This window comes from Pteropus vampyrus, unplaced genomic scaffold, assembly GCF_000151845.1.
Source record: "Pteropus vampyrus isolate Shadow unplaced genomic scaffold, Pvam_2.0 Scaffold207, whole genome shotgun sequence".
NCBI classification, from domain to species: Eukaryota; Metazoa; Chordata; class Mammalia; order Chiroptera; family Pteropodidae; genus Pteropus; species Pteropus vampyrus.
This window is the reverse complement of record NW_011888988.1, coordinates 1,779,432-1,803,840: the sequence shown is the minus strand read 5'-3', so window position 1 is coordinate 1,803,840 and position 24,409 is coordinate 1,779,432. Positions and strand designations below refer to the sequence as shown.

The window sequence follows — 24,409 nt, the reverse complement described above, 5'->3', positions numbered from 1 at the left end:
TCTATACATATATCCATGACTGGATCGATGATTATGCCTTGAGAGATTCTTAGCATTATATTTGCTGGGTGAAATGATGGGAACACTTTTCAGGCTATTGATACAAATTGCCAAATTGCTTTAGACAAAATGAAAAATGAAGGACTAGACTTTTTTTAAAAAATAGTGAACATCACTTAAAATGAATAAAAGAACCATATCCTTTTCCACCAAGAGTGTATGAGAGTGCCTATACCTCACACCTACTTTGTGGAGTTAACAAAGTTTTCAATGATTGACAATTTTGTTGACAAACAAAGAAACTGAAACAACAAAAAACGACGCCCCACCCCACCCCACCCCCACCATGGCATTTAGTAGTTGGAATTTGTAGTTTAGTTGTTTTAGTCATTGGAATTTGTTTGTTTACTTGTGAGATTGAACACGAGCTTTGTCCTCCTGAAGTCAGCTATCCTGAGAAGAGAAATATTTTGTTTTTGGTTACCATACAGAGCCCTATCCTTTACTTTTCTTTTACAAATATTATTCTAATAAAATTCATACCAAGCTTGTTGAACAATAAGCAGCTTTGAAGTGTATAAAATGAAAGGTAAAAGCCCCTTTCTTTAAACACATTTGGACTCAGACTATATCTACTGTTCTCTAAATTATTTTTCTTTTGAACATATGATTTTTATAGTCAGTATGTATAAATATGTACACAGTACGTTACTGCAATTTAGGAACTTGTTGCTAGTGGTGGATATTCAGGTTTCTGTATGCCTATACACAATGCCCTAACAATCGTCTGACACTGGAATCGGGCTCGGGGATGACAAGCCTCTTGCCTTTCCTGCTCACTGCCATAGCCCGGGCATCTGACACAGTGCCTTGCTCGGAGTGGACCCTCAATTTACATTTTTTTGAATAAATGAATCAATATATTTGGGGAGCACCTGTCTGCCTGTAGAATAAATTTTTCAGAAGTTATGCTGTCTTCCCAGCCATTCCCCATCTTGTGGTACCTTAAGTGGACTTCTCATTGAAATCAATACTGTTTCAACAGGAATCCACCTTGGGTCAAACTCACCATCTAAAGCTATATGTTCATACCACGTCAAATTTACTTTTCACTTTCTTAATTTTATATTTAGCTGTTTTTCAAAGATATGCCTTTTTTTTTGAAATTTGCAACAAGAAGCTGCCTATGAAACCGATTTGCTGTATTTATTGTTAGAAAAGTTTTGCTAACATCTCAGTGGGCAATGACATGAAAAAACAGTTCACAGAATGGAAACTATAAATAGCCTCTAAACACATGAAAATGAAATTCATTCATTAATTTCCTTACTTTCCTTAAATATCTACTACATGCCAGATGCTGTTATAGGAAGTAAGGATATAATAGTAACCAAAAAAAGAATACTACTACTCCCAAGGGGACAGGGACCTCATGTTCCTTCTCACAAGTAAACAAAAAAATTAATTATAACTACAGTCTGCCATCCATCACTGTGGGTCTCACATGGATGGATTCAACCGACAGCAGATAGAAAATATTAGGAAAAAATGTTATGTTGTTGGGGTTGTGAACTATGTAGTTACGCCTATTATGGTGCATCCGTACTGAACATGTACAGACTTTTTTCTTGTCATTATTCCCTAAACAATACAGTGTAACAACTATTTATAGCATTTACATTTTATTAGGTATTGTAAGTAATCTAGAGATTATTTAAAGTGTTAATCGAGAGAAAAAGGCAAGGCTTCAAGGTAAGAAAAGCATATGTTCGGGGTCTTGAATTGCAATTCAGGAGCACAGATTCTGGCCACAACCAGAATAGTGTCCTGTCTAGGGATCAGCATTCAAGTTACATTACTTGTTCACCAAAAGTTATGATTGGAGGGAAATTTATCTTTTATGAGTCATTGGTTTCTCAGAAACACCTCTTTCTGTTACTGAGAAAGAAACATTTTTGGCATAGTCCTTAAAAAGCACAGCTACTTTGTACAGTCCTTGAAAGTTTCTTTCTCAGCAAATAACTTTTTTTTTTTTTTTTTTTTTTTAGCAAGTCAGCAAGGTCAGTGCGATTTGTTTGTCCAAGAAGATGGAGTCCAGAGTATAAGATGTAGTCATCTCTTCACAAAAGTATGCAGGACGATGTGTGTTGGTTATATGCAAATACTATGCCATTTTATGTAAGGGACTTGAGCATCCATGAGTTTTGGTCTCCTGGGGGCATGGCGGTGGTGTCCTGGAGTGAATGCCCTGTGGATACTGAGGGACAACTGTACTAAACACCTTTTACTTTTACCTGTGAAAGTGTTGGTTGCTGAAAACTTTGTTAACGCTGCAAAGTAGGTATGAGATGAATACTCACGTTATACTCAGGATGGGAATGGGGCACGATGCTCTTAGCAGTCATTTAAATTGCATTTATTTTTGTATATTTAAAAAATCTAGTGCTTCCTTTTTCATTTCGTCTAAAGCAGTTTGGAAATATGTACCAATAGCTTTAAAAATGGTCCCAATATTTCACCCAGTAAATCTAGTGCTAAGAATTTATCAAGGAAATAGGAATCAACTTAGCCACTGATTTATGAACAAGAACATTAATCATAGAATTTTTAAAATACCATAACATTGAAAGCGACCTAAATATCTGGCAGTAAAGAATATTGTTTTATATCTATATCTATATCTATGTCTATATCTATGTCTATATCTATGCCTTTGTCTCTGTCTCTGTCTCTATCCATATCTATCTTTATCTCTATGTCTATGTCTATGTCTATCTCTCTTTCTATCTCTATGTCTATCTCTGTCTCTATCTATATCATCTATATCTATCTATATTTACATCCATATCTACATTTACCTATATACGTATCTATACCTATCTGGAAGAAAGTTCTCAAAAATAATGATTATGGATGATTTAATTTCATTTATACATTTTTTTTCATTTTTTCAAATTTTTATGGTGCGTGCGTGTGTAACTTTTATGATTATAGAAACATTTAAAAGAATTGTTGGGGAATGCCAACTTTTTCCATTACTTTGTGCCTTCAATATTTTATGAGAACTTAATTTCAGAAATTGTTTGCTTTCTGCAGTGTTTCCTTTTGAATCTAATGTATATACTGACTGACCCTACTTTTTCTTTTTGTTAAGAAATTTAAGAGCCAAATTTGAAACTTTTTATATTCTTCTTTTAAGACCTAATTTTCTATTTGTGTATTTCGATTAGAGTGTATTTGTCCTAAGCCTTCTCAGGCTGCTTGGTGAGTAAACATGAAGACACGAATGATGGTTTCATTAGGAAGCACACTTGAACGTAACCTAGAGGGAGGAATACTGCCTTCTCGTCTTAGCGCATCTTCCCATGAGTAATGCGGCAGACTGTTGGTTGTTCATCAACATCGATGTCTTTTCTAGAAATGGAACCCCTGATTTTTAGTTGGACACAAATCCTCTTTGAATAAAGACTACAACTGCAGCCAGCTGTGGCAGAAGAGAAGTGTATAACTTTCAGATTATATGTATCCTTCTTTCTCCATTTTCTCCAGCTAGAATTCTGAATCGATAACGTACCATCTTGACATACAGGTGAGGGTAACACCCAAGGGATGGTAGTTCTGCGATACTAAGGTTTCTAGACAACTTCGTGGGGGCAGAACTACCTTATCAGCCCTGGACTGCTTACCCCAAGCTGTTTCATGAGAGAGAAATAAATTTTGATTTGTTTAAGTCATTGTAAATTTGGGTTTTTGTGTAGTAGCTCAGCTTATATCTAAACTCACAGGTGGTGGAAGGAGGGGAGGCTAATTAATATTATATGTACACAGAAACTTGATCCGTAGGTGACAAAAACGGTGTTGAATGGTGGATGGATATGGACTATAAGGAAGTCCCCAGAGGCAGCAGTACTGTCTCTGTTGATGCTAAAGAAGTGGCTGAGGCTTTAAAGAACATATTAAAAGTATAGGATTTCCATGTAATGTAATACCTGGAAATGCATTGGGGACAAAAACAACTGCTTATCACTGTAATTCAATAAACAACTTAATGGATTCCCTGGAAGAAATGATTAAAAAATCTGTCCCAATACTCTCTGGCTGACCTCAATCTGAGGTTTAGCATGCCATGTTTGTGGAATTTAGATTTCAAGGAGGAAGGATTAATGAACGTGTTTGCTGACTGTTTAAAAGATCATAACTTAGAACAAAGAAATTCTTCAGTTAGGGAGAAAAAGCAAAGTCATCTGTACTTTGGAAGTTCACAGACACACTTCAAAGCAAACAGGCTGAATTCTTTTGCCTCTGTAAACAATAGACATGAAGGATAGTTTCCACTTCCCAGAGTCCACAGAAATTACAAAGTGACATTCGGTAGGTGTAGAAGATGTATGGAAACAGAGGTTATCAGAATTTCATCACGCTCTTGGACGTTTACAGTAATTCCTATTCCTTTGGAGAGTGAGAGCACTGACACTGGGTGTACGTTACAGAAAGTGAAATTCTCTAGCCAAAGATGAAGCACACCTTTGCCTAGAGCGGACGTATTATTTAATCAACTGATGTAAGTGTTTTGGCCATTTCCCTAGGGTGAACTGGGGATGTGCCCCGCATTCTCCCACTCAGTATGCATCTGGAAGCTCTCTCTTCCTTTCAGCCCCGAGAGAGGCTGTGTCTGGGGAAGGGTGTGAGTCTGTGATGTCTGGGAAGCACAGGGATGCATATCAATCACTCCTTTTGGCCACGAGCACAGACAGGCTGCCCTTTTATCCCTCACTATGCAGGCTTTCCTGGTCCAGGAAGTAGAACTCTTTGCAAAATAGGTGGTGTTTTTAGTTATGGTTTTAACTACCATTTGTGACGTACTTAAAGGAATTTACAAAGTCCTCTGGGTTATTTGTTTTCCCATTGCCAGGAAAGGCATTTAGATGACTGACTTTGATACTGGTGTTTGCACCTCTAGTCACATCCTTCAACAAGTATGTGTGGAACTTCTCTCTAGGACTCATGAGGAAATGGGGCTAGGAATCTCCCCAGCTGGAAACTGCCAGGCTTTTTATTGCTGATAACTTCTGATGCTGCCACCATCCAAAGCATCAGGGACTTCTCATGATCACACGGAATTTTCTTCATGAATATTTCTCTGTACACACTGTCTCCCTATCCCATTGGTTGTTTAAATTGCGCTTTTAATGTAGCAGTTCAAATTTGGGAGAAAATCCCAGTATAAGCAGTTCTGTTAATCACATGGTGTGTTTGTTTTTGTGGTTTATTTCATTTTGCCCTAGCTTAACTACTGATCGGTCAACTGTATGTTGTTAAAATATTTTACTTCTCAGTTCTACCTTTGCATCAAGTAATGTCACCAACCTACAGCTCTTGGTCTTTAAGAAAGCAAAATCCTTTTTATCATCACAATCAGGTCTCTCCCTTAGTATCGGGACAGGTTGTACCTCCAGCAGTTTCTCAATGTCCCTTTGGACTTCCACTCGTAGGTCACAGAGCACCCGGCTTCTGGTGAGCACTCTAAACTTCTGCTCTTTCTGTGTTCCTTCCAGCGAGCTTGTAGCCCATCTACCTCAAACAATCCTTTATTTAGTATGAATCCGCTTGTTCTCAACTGCATGTCTTTTACTCAGCATGCATGCTCCTCATCGAGTTTACACGTCCAAGTCCCGTACTCCTATGTCTGCCTGTCCACGCATACGGGCAAGCTGTTAATTAGCTTTTGTTTAATATCACCGTGAGCATTTCAACTTCCAGTTTATATCGTGTCACTTTTCTTCATGAAACTGATAAAAAGAAAAAGAATTCACGTGTGCTACAGAGCCCCTGACACTGTCCCTGGCGCTTCTCCTGCTCCTACCTTCCGCGTGGCCCTCTGCCCCACTCACCAGCCACCGAGGAGACGACGACGATGCTGCCGTTGCTCTGCTTCAGCATGGGCAGGGCAGCCACACTCAAGACCACGTAACTGAGGAAGTTGACCTCCATGCTGTCACGCACGAGACGGACGTCATCACGAAAGAGTTGCAGAGGAACGTAGGTGATGTGGTTGAGAATGAGCATGTCTAGTCCTCCTGCAAGAAATGGCTGTGTTGAGGGATACTACGTGGGATTGATACCTTCCCTCTCTCGTCCCCCTCTACCTTCTCGAAGCTCCCTGGTGACCCCTAGAGCAAGATCCAGAGGGGAGAGAGGAGAAGCAGCCTCACCCATGAGCTGTCCAGTTTTGGCAACAAATTGTTCCGCAAAGGTCATGTTCTCCATGGTGCCAGCAAGGTAGTGTGCCGAGGCTGCTCCAAGTTCTAGGCAGTGAGATACCACCTGTGGGATCGTGACGATAATGGTGTCAGTATTGGCTGCAGACCTTTGGGGGACAGTGTCTGAAGTAATGGGGGTTTAAACGAGAGGTTGCTTACAGCACTGTTTTGATAAGAAATGGTAGCAGGTTTGTGTGAGTGTGCGTGGTGCACTGAGTGTGTGTGTGTGTGTGTGTGCGTGTGTATGTGTGTTGCTAAATGCAATCTGACATAATCTTTGTCCTCGTTATGAAATACTTTCTGGAAGTATTTCACGTAGGGTATAAATGGGTAAATCATCACTGTGGTGGGGTTCAAGCCCATGATCTGTGTTTATGAGTTTCTGTGAATAGATGGTTCTGAATGATGCTAGTTTCTCTGAGGGTAGCCCTAGGTTTGTGAATGTTCATTTATCCTTGGGTTTGTGAGTCTATGCGAGGGCATGTGTCTGAGAGTCTGCATTGGTATGAGAATATGAATTCATGAGTAGGTACTGGAATTTTGTTACCTGAGCACATATCTATATATCTGTGACTTCATACATGTGTAAATGTGTGTAAATAGGCATATCTATGAGTATATATAGCCCAAGAACTTTGTATTTATGTATTTGTGCATGGGAATGAATACCGAAATGTGTATTTTATGGGTGTTTAAGCCTGTAGGTATGCGTGCAGGTACATGTGTGTATGTGTGTGTAAGCGTCTGAGTTTGGATGGGCCAGCCTCTTTGTGTTGACATGTATATGTGAACATATATAAGAATACATCTGGGCATGTGAAGGTACATGCGTCTGTGGGCACAGAATCCTCACCTTCTTTAGAGTTTCTTCTGACCTTGCTGTCACCATCACATGGGCTCCCATCTTCGCCAGATGATAGGCCATCTCTTTTCCGATCCCCTTGCTGGCCCCTGTGACAATCACTTTCTTTCCTTGGAGCATCTCTGGGAAACCCCAAAAGGAAGTGAGGAGCACACCCAACTTGGCGGCACTATCCCTTCTCCTGCTCTGGATGTGGACAGCCTCATCTCACCATCTAAAGGTTGTGAGCCCAGATCAACTTATCTCAAACTGCATAAATCAGTGAAGGAACAGTTCAAGTCTTTCACAAATATGCTCTGAAATGGGGGTTTGGTTTGGATGCTCAAAATTAAGCCTTCCTATTGTCCTTCCTAAAGAACGCTATGGAAAGAGGACTCAACTAAAACACTGGAATTTTCCAGATATTTCTGGACTCATCCAATTTTGCTCAATTGAAATAAAATTTAAAAAGTCCTCAAAACACATGTGCTCATAGAGATTCCAGGGGCTTCCCCTCACTTCTATTTAGTCGTCAGCTCCACACTACTTGCTTGCTTCCCACTTATCAGACTCCCCACAGAGCCCATTTATCTGGCTGAGTTGTGAATTTTGGGATCACCTTCATTTTTGTTAGGGGATCTGAGATTTCCATCAAGGGCGCCAAACACAGAGTGGCCTATTTGGCAGTCTTTTTGCTACATGGTTACTCTTCCCCTCACCCCTATTACCTGTAGCCTGTGACTGAAGGACATAGAAATATAGTCCAACCTCAAGGTTCCCTCTTGTTCAGCAACTTTAGGAATCAGGAAATCATCATGGTCCTCAGAAACTCTCTAGCCCCCCCTTTTTTTTTTTTTTTTTTTAATCTATTCCTTCAAAATTAGACTTACCTGGTCTGAATTCCTCACTTGCAGAATAGTAGTAGTAGGCCAAGAAGATCCCCAGAATAGGGAACAGATAGTTTTTCACAAAAGCCATCAGATGACCTTGCCTGAGGGGCCCTGTAGGACATACAGAGAAGACTTACAGAACTTTCTACAACCTCCTAGGCCAGCAGCAGCCTCCGAATTGTGACATCAGGGATGGGGGAGGTTGGAGTAGCTTTCGGCAGTGCTAGCCGGTTTCCTTGTAAGAGCAGCGATTGGCTTTGAGTGGGATCCCATTCGTCCTGGCAGCCTGCTTGGTAGATTTCATAATGGATAATGTTTACTCCATTTCATTGAGCAAGAAGAGACTTCCAGATGGCCAAGCTCAAGATTGTACAGGACTGGATTCCTAAACATTCCTACCCTGAACCCATCTTCCCCTTTACGTCATTTATGCCAAGAGTCATTGCTTTCAAAAGTGGTATGTCAAAGCAGAGAGAAAGTGTGTGGGGCTTCTGGGGAAATGTGAGTAATAGCAAAAACAGCCAAATTCAGGCCAAATCTCACTCTCAGCCCCACCTCCTATTCAGAAGCAATTAAAAATAATAGCACAAAGCAGAAAAGTAAGCTTAAGAAAAACTGTGCCTATCTTGGAAAGTGAAAAAGCAAACAAGCTTGAAAAGCCCGACACTCAAGTTCAGCAAACATGTTTTATAACATCAAAGGGAAACGCAAGCCAGCCAGCACCCGGCTGGGGAGAAACCCAAGACCGATTCAAGACTCTCAGGCAAGTGCAACAGAACGTACGCTTATTACTTTAACAGCAAAGAAAGAAGAAAGAATGAGTGCCAAGAAAAAAGGCACGAAGCTATTAAATTGGGTCTTGTAAATGCTATAGCGGAACAAGAACCATGATAAAGATGCTAGGAAGAGGGGATCTGGTGCAGAAGGGAGAAGGACCAGCACCATGGAAGCAAAACTGGCCTGAAAAGCCCACATCCAGCTAAAATTTGATCTGATGACAATAAAAGGACCACAGGAGAGAAACACCAAGTAAATTAGAATTTATCGCAGAATTATAGAAATAACTGTATTTCTGTAGCACAAATTCATTAAGACATAATCCTTGAAGAAAAAAGTTAAGATATTGTTACGTTTTCCAACTTAAAACCAACTAACCAAACTGTAAAAAATTACTCCATCACAGAGCAGATGCAGAATTCTGCAAGTTACCGACAGAGCCAAGAAAAGCATTTAAATGTGATGATACGAATGGGTACTGGAGCTTTGGAGGAGAATATTGGTTGAGGACGGGGGTTGGGGGATGCACACAAGATTAAGACAAATCGACTTAGGACCCCAAGTACAGTATCTCGAAACACTCACTGAATTTTCACTTCAGAGTAAAGGAAAATAATTTAAGACCCAGAGGAGATGAAATGATTTGTCAACAAAGGCCCACAGCTGTGAAGTTCATTTCCAGAAAACAATGGAGATTTGAGAATAGTCAAGGGCTAGATAGAGCTCAAGGTTCAGGGAGAATAAAATAGAAAAAAAAATGTAAAGAAAATTCAATTTTCTCTACAGGGAGAATTATACACTGTCAGGACTGCAAGATATCTGCATAATTTTATAAGGAACTTTTTGCTACCATGATATGTTACAGACTAGACTTCATTTTCATCTCTAGAGGGAAGGAAATGTAAGATTTCTTTTTTTTCTTTTTTTGAGAAAGGCAATCAAGATGAACCTTAGCATGGTGCTCTTTTTTCATTTTTATTATTTTTTTTAAGTTTTTGGGGGTCACATTGGTTAATACAATTATATATTTTTCAGGTGTATATTATAATTTGACATCTATGTATTCTATTGTGTGATTGCCACCCAAAATAAGATTTATTTTCTTAATACTATACTATTAATAGCAAAATTATAGGAAACAATAAAAATTGCTTTAAAATATAATGATGCTGGAATGATAGAGAGATGGACAGACTAGGGAAGTTTATTGTCTAACAGAAAAGAAAAAATTTTAAAATGCACTACAGAAAACTTACAGCAAAAATAACGAGTAAGATAAACAGTAGGGTGATAGAACATAAAACAATGCATCAACTATTGTTGATTGTTGCCTGAGTTAAGATGTAAAGTCCAACATTGTGCTGCCTCAAAAGACGTTTAAACACAGACATGTTACAAAAAACACAAACAGATTAATAATTAGGTGACCTAATGACTATCATGCTAGATAATAAGGACATAGTGAAAGCATTCAATGAAGTCATTTTCATGGAATTAGGTGAAATAATTTTTAGTCAATAAAATGCATTAACCAGAAATGAGGACACCATGTAATGGTAGATGATATATTGTCTTCTCAGTTCTGAAAATTTTTGGCCTCAGAATCCCTCTACAATCTTAAAAGTTATTGAGGATTTCAAAGAATTTTGCTTATGTGGGTTTTAGCTATTGATATATGAAAATTTAAGACTGAGAAATTCTTTTAAACTCAAGAATATATAAGCATCCATGTGTTATGCTTTGTATTGTCACACATCTTGTAGCCTTGGGAAAACTCATGAGAAAATGAGAGGGAAAGAAAAGGCGCATAGTGTCTGATTATGAAAGTAGTTTTGACCTTTCAAGTCCCCAAGAGGGTCTCGAGAACCCAAGGGCATCACACTTTGATCATATCATATAACAAACATTGATCCACTGTCTGTCCACGTTTACATGCCTGGTTGTCTCATTTGCTTGTGAACTCCCGGAGGACATGATCTGTGTCTTTTTTATCTTTGTCTCTCTCTGTCTCCCATTAACCTTGACCTAAAATATGCATTCAGTGAACCTTCGCTGTTTTAATGTTTCTGAGGTGCTGTAGCAGCGAAAAGATTGCTGTCTCCCTAGAGCCTGACTTAAACCCGGAAAATCATCGGGATTCAGTGTTCTGGTCAGAGCCAGTCAACCCTCGTCCCCAGTTCTCTTCTAGAGGTTCTCAACCAATTAAACAAACAAAAAACAAACAAATAAATAAATAAAAGGAAACAGGACTTTCATCTAGCCTTTTGTTCACATCGAGTTTTCCCCAATCAAGTAACGTTCCTTTTACTGCCACAGCAGCGAAGCTAGCTGTTCACTTTTTTGTACTGCCCCTTCTTTCTTTTGAAATTAAATTTATTGGGGTAACACTGGTTGATAACACTATACAATTTTCAGGTGTACATTATAATTTGACATCTGTATACTCGATTGCATACTTACCACCCAAAGTCTAATTTTGTTCTATGACCATATATTTGACTCCCATTACCCACTTCTCCCTCCCTCCACCCCCTTTCCTCTCTGTTAACCACTTGTTAGAATGGCCTTTATCAAAAAGACGAGAAATAACAAGTGCTGGTGAGGACGCGGGGAAAAGGGCAAGGTAGGCACTGTCGGTGGGAACGTAAATCACTACAACGACAATGGAGAACAATATGGAGGTTCCTTAAGAAGTTAAGCGTAGAGCTATCTAGGCCCAGCAATCCCTCCTCTGCACTGACCATCCATAGATCATTTTAGAGCAGGCTTTCAGTGAAATGCCCAAACATGACCTGGCAGTTTTTGAACATCCATGTAGGATAGGTTCCCCTCGGTGGCGGCGCATGTCCGAGGCCAGCCAGGCATTCATTTCCGGCCGAAAAAATGGGGTTGAGAAGAAGCAACGAGGGGAGAGGAGGCAGGGGTTGAGTGGGAAAGGCATTCTGGGGGAGGGGCCGGAGCGGGGAGGACTCCACAGAGATGGCAGCGTGTGGGGAGGAGCAGCCGGGGGGCATTTGCATACATGTTTGGTAAAACGTGGATCCTGAGAGGAGGATCCAGGATCCTGTTGATTCTAAGGCAGCAGCAGCCGTCGCGCTCTCCTGAGCTGCTTAGCAGCTTCACTACGAAAGCCGAAAGCCGCCTCTTGTATTTGGAAATGAATCCTGCCAGAGGAATAGTGGGCGGGCCTCAGAGAAAAAGGCGGGTGAACCCTCTGTGTTCTGAGGTGCCGCCTTCCCTGGGAAAATAATACTAACATGTTCAGACAGAAGAGGATCTTAGAACGCATAAAATTCTCCCCTTCTTTTCACCCCGCCCACCCCAATCCAGTTCCTCAGGTCTGAGTTTTTAGGATCTCGTAAATCTGTGCCATGGCTGCCAAACCGTGTCCCCAGTTATGGAAACCACTGTTATCTATTCACATGGACTCCTCCTTCCTGTCCCTCCAACTTTTCTTCTCTCTCATTAGTCAACCCTTCTGCATGACCCTATTCCTAATCGGCAAATTCACTCATATTTTCCAACTAATGGAGACTCAGATATGGGAAACTGAACCAGAGATGGGATGGGCTGCCCGGATGTGCCCCATGTCCTGTCACGTGTAGTCTGTGGCAGGGGGACTAGAGGGGCCGACCACCTGGAGCCTGTTTGTCTAGGAGAGCCAAGAGCCTCTTGGGGGAAGATAGGTACCCTGGCGAGGCCCAGCGTGTGGCGATCCCTGCCCCTCGGTGGGGTAGAGCGGAGGCTGCTCCGATTATGTGGTAGTTGCTGTTTCTCAGGTTTCTCATCTGGCCTCGCTCTCGTGAACTCGTGTCTGAGCATGGGGGAGAGGCTGGGCCCCCGCACAGTAACTCCCTGGAAACTCTGGTGAAACCTGGGTGAGTTCCTTACGGCCGAGAGGACTGACTCCAGCAAAGCCACCACGCAGCTTTGGCCGTCCCCTGCTGCTTCCTGCTTGTGCAGCCCAGATTTCAGGAAGCACGTCAGCGTGGCACAGCAGCCTCAGCCAGGTGGGTTTTTTTAGGGTGTCAGTGGCTTCAGCATTAGAGGGAAGCCACTTCCATTTGGTGGGAAGTAGGGCTGTCAGATTTAGCAGATTGAGCAGATAGAAACACAGGACACCCAGTCACATTCGAATTGCAGGTGAACAATCAATACAGTTTCGGAATATATTTAATCTCAACTATCGAGTGGGGTATTCTCATACTAAAACATTCTCTGAAATTCAGATTTAACTGGGCACCTCGTGTTTTATTTTGCAGCCCTAGAAGTGACGTGGAACTTGGGGAACACTGGGAAACTGTGCCTTAGGTGTGGACAAAAATGTCCTTGACCTCTGCCGATAGCAGAGTTGAGACCAGCTCATCTACCTTCCCCACAATGGAGCCCAGCAGCCTGGCCACAGACAGCCCCCAAAAGAGCCCTAAGAAGGAAAGGAGGGAAAGAGTGCCAGCTGCCGGAGGCTGGCTGAGTGGAGATTTCCTCTCCTGAGTTTATTCAGTACTTACTGTAGGTCCGGTACTGTGAATGAGAAAACAAACAGAATGCTTTCCAAGCCCTATAAGAAGACAGATGTGGAAATAAATGAAAGTGTGTGAAGCGTTACTAGTGATATGGCGGAAGTCTCTTGTGAAGAAGGAAGTAGCCTGTCCCACGTGGGGGATGGGCAATAGGAAAGGCTTCAGAGGCCTGGTTAACCTTGCCCCATATTGAACAGGAGCAGGAACGCGCCAGGCAAATGAGGAAGACGAGCACTGAGTTGAGTTCCAGGAGTGTGTGGGGAGAGAGGAGGGTTGGTTTCTAGAACATTGCAGAGAAGCCACGTGAGAACATAGAAGAAGGTGGGAAAGAAAAGGACCTGTTTGGGAAACTACAAACAATTCCATATGGCGGGATCCCTGAACTTTAAGGGATGGGGTTCCACGGTGAGAAGAAGTAAGCCTGGAGAAGTAAGCAGAACCACTTCCTTGAGGGCCTTGAATATCAACTTCTGGACTCTGTAGTTCTGGCCATTTACTTTCTGTCACGAAGCCACTGCACCCTGAACTCTGCCTTTTGTATTTCGTCATTGCCTTATGCCGAAAGTCGTGGCTCTCCCGCACGCCTCGGGCTTATGAGTCTGGCCCCACTCAACTCCGTTAGCACTTCACACTCCCTCTCTATCCACTCTGGGTGATTTTCCTCCCTCTTGTGGCTCCAACCACTATCTTTATGTTGATGAGTCTAGAAAATCTCTACCTCCTGTGCAGCATTTGCTTCCTAAGCTTCAGGTAGCATCACCACCTGTTTACTCAACCTCTCCTTTTCAATGAGTCCTAAACACCTCAAACTCAACATGCCCAAACTGACCTGATTATTTTCTAATAGCATTTTTTGGTAGTACAGTTTATATAACAGAAGATTATCTTATGGTAATTGTACAATTCGATAATTTTTAATAAGTTTGCAGAATCGGGAAACATCACTACCATCCAATTTTAGAACATTTCTGTCATCCCAAAAGATCCCTCTTATTCATTTACGATTAGTCTCTGTTCTCATCCCAAGCTCCAGGAAACCAATAATCTACTTTCTGTCTTTCATATTAGCGGAATCACATAATATGTGATCTTTTGCGTCTGACTTCTTTGACTTTGGCATAATGGTTTTGAGGTTCGTCCATATTATAGAACACATCAGTGCTCTTTTCCTTTTTATTGCCAGTCATATTCCACTGTATGGCTATAGCACATTTTGTTTATCCATTCGCCAATTCACAGACATTTGGCATTTTCCACTCTTTGGCTATGATGAATAGTGCTGCTATAAACATTGGCATGACAATCTTTGCGTAGACATTGTTTTATTTCTCTTGGGTGTATACCCAGGATTGCATTGCTGGGTTGTATGATAAATTTATATTGAACTTTTCAAGAAACTGCTAAACTGTTTTCCAGTGACTTTGTTATTTTTCCTCACTGTCTCCTAGTGATCTCTATTTCAATCAATGGCTTCACCATCCATCCACTTAATACTCCAGAACCTTGTCAGTTCTTCTTTACTCCTCCCTCTCTATATCCCCACATTCCAGGACTCACCAAGTCCAGTTGATTCTCCTTCCTAAGTGTCTCTGGAACCATCTCCCAGTCTTCACCCTCGCTGACTACCCTAACTCAGGCCACTGCTGTTTTCTGCTTCAGTCACCTTCTTACTCTTCTACCTATCTCACCTTCTCCGATCCATTTATTTAAAAAAACAAAAGGTTGCAAAACATTCGATATGCACAAAAGAGTATATGAAACCTCATAAGTAACTTATGAGGTATAATAAAAAAAACAAAAGCCTCATGGGCTTCCCATTTGCCTTAAGACTCAACCACCGCCAAGCCTGGAAGTGCCCTGCGGCAACCCCTCCATCCAGTTCTTCTTCAGTGGCTCCTTACTGTTCTTAAGATAAAGTCCAGACTCACTCTTTTAGCTTTAGAAGTTCTCCATACATTTTTAAAATCGTTTCCCGGGAACCTCTTGCCACACCTACCCCTACTCCTTCTCATCCTTCAGGTTCTATCTACCTTTCAAAGTCACTTTCCCCAGACAGGCGAGGTACCCAGCTCCCCCGCACCAACACTTGGCATTTCTCTTACCGTAGCTCCCCACAGCTGCTCATTTGTCTGTTTTTCCCATTACACACGGCTCTGGGAGGCAGACGCCTGCCCCACCTTGCCAGTGTATCTCCAGTGCTTAGCATGGTTCTTGACACACAGTAGGTGCTCAGAAAGCATCTTTTGAGTGTTTAATGGGAAGTGATTACTAGACATCCAGATAAAGATGTCTTGTATAGATTTGGAGCCCTGGGGAAAGGTCTAGGCTAGAGATATAGATTTGGGGGAATTAAATAATATAAGTTAAAGTCGAAACCATAAGAACAGATGAGACCGCCAGGGAGGCTGAAGGGTACGAGGGGCAGTGCTGCACTTAACGTTTCTGGGTCAGGCAGAAGAGGAGAAGCTGGTGAAGGAGAACGAAGGAGAAGCCAGGAGCAGGAGGACCTGAGCGAACAGGGAACCCTCGGGGTGGGGGTGGACGGTGTATGTCTCAGTGAGATGGGAGAGGTCACAGCTTGGAAGCTTCTGAGAGGCCAAGGAGAAGTGACAAGAACGCATTGGGTCTGGCGTATAGGAATCACTGGAGACCTATGCCAGAGGGTTCTGAAGCTGGACGCATTTGGCTTGAAGAGTGAGGGTACATGAGGAAAGAATGTTCAATGTCGGCATCAGGGTATATTTTTGAGGAACTTGAGAGGTATGCAAATCCAGAGGGTTTTGCTTTTTTAGGAGAGCAATAGGTTAAGTGTTTATTCAATTGTTTTTGACCATTTTCTCTGTGCTAGACACTGAGCCAGGCTGAGCATGTTTTCAGCTGTGGGAAAGATCCAACAGGGTTCACAGAATCACTGGAGGGGCATGATTCATGGGGTCTGACGATATGTCACACGGCTCCCGAAAAGGACAGATGAGGCAGTAAAGTGGGGGTGGATATTGAACCCTTGTCTTCTGCTTTCAAATTAAGCGAGCTTTTTAACCTCGTGTGTTTCATGGTTTAATTTTGGGGAGGCAGATAGATGTGGCTTCCCCATCTATCCATCTCTCTTGGGAGAAGGGGAGGAAGAAGAAGATGGAAAGAAACTCCCGAAGGTCTGCTTTTCCTCAGGCTTGACTGCAGCATGTACCTCTCGCTCTCACTTCTGCCTCATCCCAGTCCCTCTTGATCTTTATATGCTCAACCTATACGGCCAGGAAGTCTTTCCCAGGTTGGTTGAATTTTTCGTTTTCTGATGGCAGGGGTCACAGAGTTTGAGGGCTTAGAAAGAGCCTGGTAAAACGACCTAATAGAAACGGGAGGAGAATTTCTAGATTTAGGATGCTAAGAGTTTTAACAGGCTTCTGCCAGCAGAGGGAACCCCAGGGTTGGGAGAGAAAGCTCACAGGGCACAGGGGTTAAAAATCACCAGGATGGGGACTTCATTTCTGGCAATGTTTTCAGTAGTCTAGAGAGATTTATGGGTTAAGTTCAGATGAAAGAGGATGAAAAAGGGAGGGAGGGAAGAAGATAGGCTCACAAAACACCGACATACACACCAGAACATTCACTCACACACATCCCTCCGTACACACACTCACAATTTCTGCTCTAGTCCAGGCCCACTAAGGCCTGTTGAATCAAAACCATCAAGGGGGGGACCCAGGAATCGGTATTAGTACAAAGTTCCCCATGCGATTCCAAAGTAAACTGAACAGACAGACTGGGAACTGCTCTGGGTAATTAGGTAACTACTTTAACTATAGCTTGTTTCAGACTTAATTTAATGGCTCCAGGCATCAACATGTTGACTGGTAGATAGAATGTAATCTGTGGGAGACTGCTGTTATGATCGAACCATTTTTTCTCTTTTTAAAAAATTGTTTTTATATTTATAAACATAACACGTGAGGAGGGTTTTGGAAGACAGATGGTCCCAAAGGCTGATCATGAAGAGCAGCCATCCACGCTCCTCCCTTCCCCTCATTCTAGCCTCATTCAGAGGCGACCCCTTTTTTAAATCTTATTTTTTTCCTTTGCAGGTCAACCCCATATTTTTATACAATATGCTTTTACTGCTATTTCTTGATTTTTCAATTTTAGAAATTATTAATTTTTCTCAGAAATATTAGAATGTTGCTTTTTTTTTTTTTTTACGACATACATAGACCCTCATTTTCTTTCTCCTAGATTCCTAATACTATTTTACAATTTTTAATTAAATGAGTAATCGGTGTTCATGTTACTACGACTACTTGTTTACAGCTCAGCTACGTAACGTAACCGCGATTGCGTCTCTTTTCTTCTCTTTCCCCCCTTCCCTGGAGTTTACAATCGCATTTCTGTGTTCGCTGACTCTGTGGTCCACATTCTTCAAATTCTCTGACAAGAGCTAGAAAACTCAAATACCTTGGTCAAATTAATTGGATAATCTGTCTTATTTTTTTTTTTTCCCCCTTGGAGAGATCCCTCTTGGAGCCCCCAGTTTTCCTGTTCCATTCTGGAGTAGGAGCTTGATAGGCTCGTGGTAGCTGGGACGTTCTTTTGCCATCCAGCTTCTCTCTTTCTTGGTTGACTTCTCATGAATGGTAAGGAAATATTTTGAGACCTTGGAGGCAGGAGCGCTGTTTTACATTTAACCTTTTTACGTGGGCGTTAATCCATCGGACCGCGCGGCCACATAAACCCCAGGGTGGCGGCTCGGCCTGCTTGTCCTTATTTTACTCTCTCCTTGATTCATGGTTTGGCTGGGTAAGGATTTATAGACTGGAGATTATTTTCTCATGGAATTGGAAGACATTGCTGTATTGCCTGTCGGTTTCCAGCTTCCAGTGTTGATCCCGAGAAGTTCAATTGCTGCCTGAATGCCTGATCCTTGGTTTATGAACTGGTTTTCTTCTGTCTAGAACTTTTGGGATCCTTTTATTCCATCACATTTACAGTGATGTACTTTGGGGAGGGTTTTTTTTCTCTCTCTCATTTATTGTGTTGAGTACCCACCGGTCCTTTCAATAGAGAAATGCAAATCTTTCATTGTGGGAAGTTTTGGAGGATTTTTTTTTTTTTTTGGTAAATGTTTTCCCCTCCATTTTCTCTGTGCTCTCTTTTTGGAATTATTATTAGAGGCCGTCAGAGCTCCTGGATGGATCTCGTAAGTTGCTTTTGTCCTATTTTTCATTTCCCTTTTTATCCTGCTTTCTGGGAGATTTTATCAATTTTATCTTCCAGCACGTCACTTTAATTTTTAAATTTCTGATTGTACTTTTATTTTAAAAAGTTCTTTCTTGTTGTCTACTACCGTTTTAAAACCCTGGTTTACTGATTTTCATTCATGGATACACTGTCTTCCCTTTTCTCTAAGAGAATATCGATGTTATTGAGGCTGTCGTTATTAACAATTTCTTCTGCCCTTTCGATTACTTATTTTGGGGTCTCCATCTTCAATGTCAGAGCCTTTCATTCTATGATTGGCAATCCTTGCAGTCCATTCCTTGGCTTTTGGAAGCTTTTTGTGTGAGGGCAGGGCTTGTTAATTGTTGGACTCTACTGAAGGATAATCCAGAGATTACTGGATAGTTTCATTGGGAGACCCCAAATATCAGTGACTTTGGGTTTTTTCCTTTGGTTGAATACTTTCTTCTCAGAGGAATCCTTAATTCTTCTGCTTAGCGTGGGCTGGAGCAGAGTGAATGGAAAGGGACATAAGCCAGGCTGTTGGTGTTCTGGGAGCCGAGCCAGGGTGAGGAGCTGGGGAATCTCATCTTTCAGGATGGAGTCCTTCTCTAATCCTTCTGTTTCTAGCTCCATGCCTGCCCACAACCTCTGCTGTGCCTGGTGTGCCTGAGCCTGCTGCCTCTTTGGCCAGCTTCTCCAGAAAATAAACTTTCCATCTTTAGTTGGAGGGCGAGAGAAGGGATCTGGAATGTCTCTTATTTTTGCCCTCCTCTCTCCCTCCCTCTCATGTTCTGAGATTCCTGATGCCCTGATTCCTCAGACTCTCTTGGATTCTGTGGCTTCTTGTTGGCTTCCTGTCATGGGCACTTGGGCTTCAGCAGTCTCCAGTTTGCTAAGTCACTTATCACTCGTCCATTCACTTTCCATCTTCCAAAAGGATGTTGACACCTCTCATCGGCTGTCGTCTCTATTCTAGTTCTTCTTGTTTTTGTGGTTTACAGCATGTAAAATTTTCTACTGTGATCGGTGTATTTGGTAAGGAAACGGAAATTAATATGGTTGTTCATATGCCATGTTTAACTCTGGGATAGCTCTTTTGAGCATACTGTTAGGCTTGAAATGAGGGGAAGCTTATATAATAGTGACATCTTCTATTTCTCCACAAGTTACCCAAGATTCGAGAGTGTAGAAATGAGGCTTTTTATTAAATCATTTTAATAGAAGAAGAGGAAGGGGAATATTTTATTTGTTCATTCATTCATTTTTTCTGAGTGTTCATTGAGCACTAATAAATGACCCAAACCGTGCTAGGTGCCAGGAATATGAAACCTGAGCAATATTTGGTGTCTTCCTTCAAGGAGGTTGTAGTTAAGTGTAAGAAAGATAGTCAAGTAAATGAAAAGCCACAATAACATAATAATTTCCTATAATAAGGGTGTGCATAAGACGCTAAAGAGTACTGAACAGGCCATCCAAATCAGCCCAGAGTGGGGGCGGGGGGAAGACTTTTTGGAAGAAGTGGTCCTGGAGTTAAGTTTTGAAAGATAAGTACAAATTATGAGATGAAGTTGGGGGAAGGGCATTCATTCCGAGCGGAGGGAACTGTATGCGTTCAGGCAGGGGGTCTAGAAATAGGATGATATGTCAGAGGAAACTGACAGATTGACGTGGCTGGAGCGAGGGTCCATGCTGGGGAGTGGCCTGAGTAAGAGTGTCATGGTCGCTACACTATAAATATCCATGTTGGCCCAGAGCGTGATCATGGGCCTACTAATGAGAGATGCCAAAATAATAGCATGTTCTTCCTTCTCTGAATTTGAGCAAATTTAAAAATGTTATTTTAAAAATGAAGATACTGTAAGATTATATAAAGAGATATGTAAAGTCCTGGATGAATGGTAGGAATGTAAACTATTCTAGTTTTCTAGTGACAAACCCGCCTTAAATCCTTCCTTTATAGCCTCTACTCCCATGACAGTTATAAAACAGATTCTGGAAAATCTTAACTATTAGGCAAATCTTTTCTTTCTTTCCACTTCTGCCAGGCAAGGATTACTCGAGCATCTTTTCATGGAATGTTTTATTTAATCAGCAGATGCGATGTTTATGTGTTCTCGGCATCTAGGGCACCCTTCCTGTAAAGTTCGGGTGGTTTTCTGAAAGGCCCCTGGGCGGGACCAGGAGAACTGAGTTCCAGTCTCCCCTCCATCACTGACATACATATAACCTTGGGCAAGGCCCTTCCTCTGTCTTGGCTTTAATTCCCTCACCTGGCAAACAAGAGGAATTAAATTAGATTAAGATTTGTTCCAGCTCAGAAATTGGATGTAGGGAGCTTTTAGCTGTACTGAAATTACTATAAAAAGCAAGCTTGGATTTTTGGATTTTATTTTCATATCATGCTAAAGAGGGAAAGGCAATTCCTTTCAAATCTTGGCAAGCAAGCAGACGTGAGATTCTTCCATCTCTCCGTACCTCTCCCACCCTCCTTTCAGCTTCCGACTTTGATTTACTCACACAAACCCCAAAGAGAAATACTGGCACTAAAAAAAGCCATTTCGAGTGTGTCCCTCTGAATTGTTAAGCTCTGTTGGAAAAGTTGGGGGAGCGGGACTCTTAAAAGCCAACTGTTGTGAAAACACATCACCATCATCTATAGACACTCTCCAAAGCATGAGTCTAGCTGTTTTAATCCCTCAAAGTGACTGGATCGGTAAACCACAAGCTTCTGGATGATACTGTCTATTGACGGCAAGAAAGGGTTTGGATAAATGGTGGGGGTAGGAATGGCATTTCCTGTTCCTGTCAGGGTTTCTCAGACTGACCTGAAAGAAATGTCTTTGAATTCTCTCTGAGCAGGCCCTTTGAAAGCTCAGAAGGTCAGGATCCTGAGCAGCCAGGGTGGACTGGGATTAAGGAATAGGTGAACAGCACATGGAGAATTTTGATCGACAACTTTAGGCCTCCCTTGGTCGACTGAACAAGACTTCTTGAAATAAAATGAGCCTTTCTCAAAGCTCCAGATCTCGATATTAATAATATTAAACTAGCTGATGATTGGACGCAAAATGCAGATATCAGCACTCTTAGCAATTCCCAAGATACTGCCTGGTGTTTGTGCTCTGTCATCGGTTTAAAGCCAATTTTAAAAAATGCTTACGACCTGCAATCTTTGTATGATATCAAAAGAACATGCAGACATTTTAAAAACTATTTTTGCAACTTTTTGTTCCAACTTAACTTTCTGTCCCAAAATGATCAGGACGCTCTCAGCGCCAGTAACAGACATTTGGTTCCATCTGCATCTTATCGCATCTTTTCTCCTACACATTTCATAACTCATTGGGCATTTCTTCTTTTTTTTTTTCTTTGTGACCAACATTTGACATTGAAATCTCTCTTCATCTCAGCTCTCTAGTTTATTCCAATAGATGCATTATTTCAATAGCAGTTTTTTGAGGATCTACTGTGAATTAGAACCTGACACAAATGGTGATGCATATATATATAATAGGATTTTAAAAAGTCTTACCTTGAGGCTTCAACCAAATTCGACTTCTTTTTATTGATCTCCCTTTTCTTGCTTCTCGTCTCCCTCTCCCTCCTCCTCTGCCTTCCCTTCTGTTTCATCTCTCTCTTCCTCTGCAGTTTCCCACTCTTTGGGGAGGGGCAGGATTTCCTGCTCAGAAGTTGGTTGGTTTCTGGGAGGAGTCAGAAGACCTGATTTGGGACTGGAACCAGCTGGTTTGCCACCTGATACAAGGAGGTGAAACCCAGGCCAAGGAAGAAGGCCCTATGTTTGGACCAAGCTTGCAGCCAGGAGGCGCCAGGAGAGGAGCCCCATAGGGAGTTGACCAGGGTGAGCCAATCCCCAGCAGCAGGCATCAGGGTCCCCAAAGACCAGAGGACCTCCCGAGGCTGCCCAGGGCCTGGATGATTGGAAGTGGTCCTGGTTGCCCTGGATACTTATCCATTACTATTGTTAGCTCTAAATGTGCCAGAGGCCCACCAGGCAGAGCCCTTGTCCCGCCCTTAGCAGGTTCTTACTCTCAGATTCCTGGCTTTGCCTCAGAGGAAAGCACTGAAACAAGACCTGGGATCCGGCGTATTTTCCCTCCCCACGAGGGAGGACTCTGGTGGTCCGGGGTGCTCCGTGGGGCCTGTTTGTCTACATGTTTCTCAGTTATAAACTCCTTAGGAAATAATCTATGCGGCATAAACCATTATGGCGATCGGGAGCTCCATAAGTAGGGACAATAACTCTAGCCTGATTCACGCCAGTAAATGATGGAGGATCACACTCCAGTTCATAGGTTTTTGTTCTTTAGGACTAAGGCATAGACAACAGTGTGTCAACGAAAAGGTCGCTTTCTTCATCCATTTATGTATTCACTATTGAACAGATATTTAATGGGCACCTACTCCATGCCAGGCACTGGGCTAGGAGCCGGAATAGAATGCTGAGTCAAACTAGACATAGCTCTGTCCTGATGGAGAATGTAACTGATATGGTCGCATACTGGTCTCCCTGAGATTTGGGGTCATACGTCTAGAGGAGGGACTGGAATTGTTGGGTGCTTATGTTTCCTTTGGAGCAGCATCATTGGACAGCTTTTGGGTAGTTATCTTTCTCTTTCTTAGCCATAAAAAGACACTGGTTCTTCTGCCTGTCATATATACAAGTATCCTTACCTATAGCCTCCCAATTCTTAGAGGATAGAAGAGCTTTTAGTTTTGTTTTTCTTTCAGGAACTAGTTTTATCTAGAGAACCGTAAGTTCTATTGATTTCTAGCTTATTAACTTTCTGAGGCTCTCTGAAAATGTCTATCCGCATATTGAATATCTTCTAAACTGCTAATTTTGGATTTCAATTTTTTTTTTCTCATTGTCCCCTAATTCATATTTGAGCCTGTTAGAAGAAAAAGAAAAAAAAAATGAGAAAAACAAGTCTCCTTTACTTCGACTATTGGGTCTACTCCAGAATACTCTTTGAGAGTTTTCTGAAGTCTGTTTTCATTTTTATTTAGTTGATGATTTTGAATCTTTGTTCAGTGTACCACTAAAAGAAAGGCTTCTGGAATTGTCTTTTGTACTGTATTTTTAACTTTTTTTCTTGTTCTCTTAAGGTGCTTTTTCTTCATTTTACACAGATGACTTATTAAAAATTTTCCTTTCTTATCCTGCTGCTTTTAAATATTTTTCTCCAGTTGAAGCATTAACAACTGAAGTAGTTAGTACAGGTCTGTAGCTCAGAACAACAAGTACCTAATGAAATCTTGAATCATGTAACAGATTTCTACCTGGCTTCCTGAGATTTAGTTAGGAAAATCCTTGGTTATAACTCTTAGTATGGCTCCAGACCAGGGTTAAAATTTAACTTTTTTTTGTCAATTCAATTTATTAAAAAACAAACAAACAAACAAACAAACAATGCCAAAAACAAAACCAAAAAATAGTTCTCCCGGCTTCTTTAGGGCCCTGTTCTGGTCTAGCAATTTCACAATGTGTTTGGTTTTTTTTCCTCCCTCCCAGAGAAAACTCTGACAAAAATCATGGCTCATATAGAAGTTCAGATAGAGAAGAATGGAAAGAAAAATGAAATGAGGATGGGTTTCAGAAGGCATCAGAGTCTTTGAGTTCATGGTGGAAGTAGAATTTTGTTTTTCAAACCTTAGCATACTAATTAAAGAAGCTAACCATTGACCTTTAGATTTCTGGAGTTTCTCTTAAATGAATTAATTTAATGATTTTGACATGTCTGAAGTTCTCCATGATGGCCATTGTTATTCTAACTCAAAGTTTTTGCCCTTTATGAAAGTAAATGCAAGAGTTAGCATTACAGTGCAACTTTATATGGAAAGCGGTTCTTCCAAGAGGAAGTTGTGTTTTTTACACAGAAGAGCCCCAGA

The 24,409-nt window shown here is 41.6% G+C and overlaps 1 protein-coding gene across 1 annotated transcript in view; it reads right to left on the bottom strand.

Annotated features, from left to right (window-relative positions):
* Positions 1-22,204, bottom strand: part of HSD11B1 (hydroxysteroid 11-beta dehydrogenase 1) — a 34,936-nt gene extending 12,732 nt beyond the window's left edge. Inside the window, exons 1-5 of the mRNA XM_011372448.2 lie at positions 22,032-22,204; positions 7,992-8,102; positions 7,114-7,244; positions 6,213-6,324; positions 5,892-6,077 (exon numbers count right to left, since the gene is read on the bottom strand). Coding sequence (XP_011370750.1) covers positions 5,892-6,077; positions 6,213-6,324; positions 7,114-7,244; positions 7,992-8,079 — 517 coding nt within the window. The 5' untranslated portion in view covers positions 8,080-8,102; positions 22,032-22,204. The remainder of the gene's footprint in view (positions 1-5,891; positions 6,078-6,212; positions 6,325-7,113; positions 7,245-7,991; positions 8,103-22,031) is intronic.
* Positions 22,205-24,409: the final 2,205 nt, after the last annotated feature.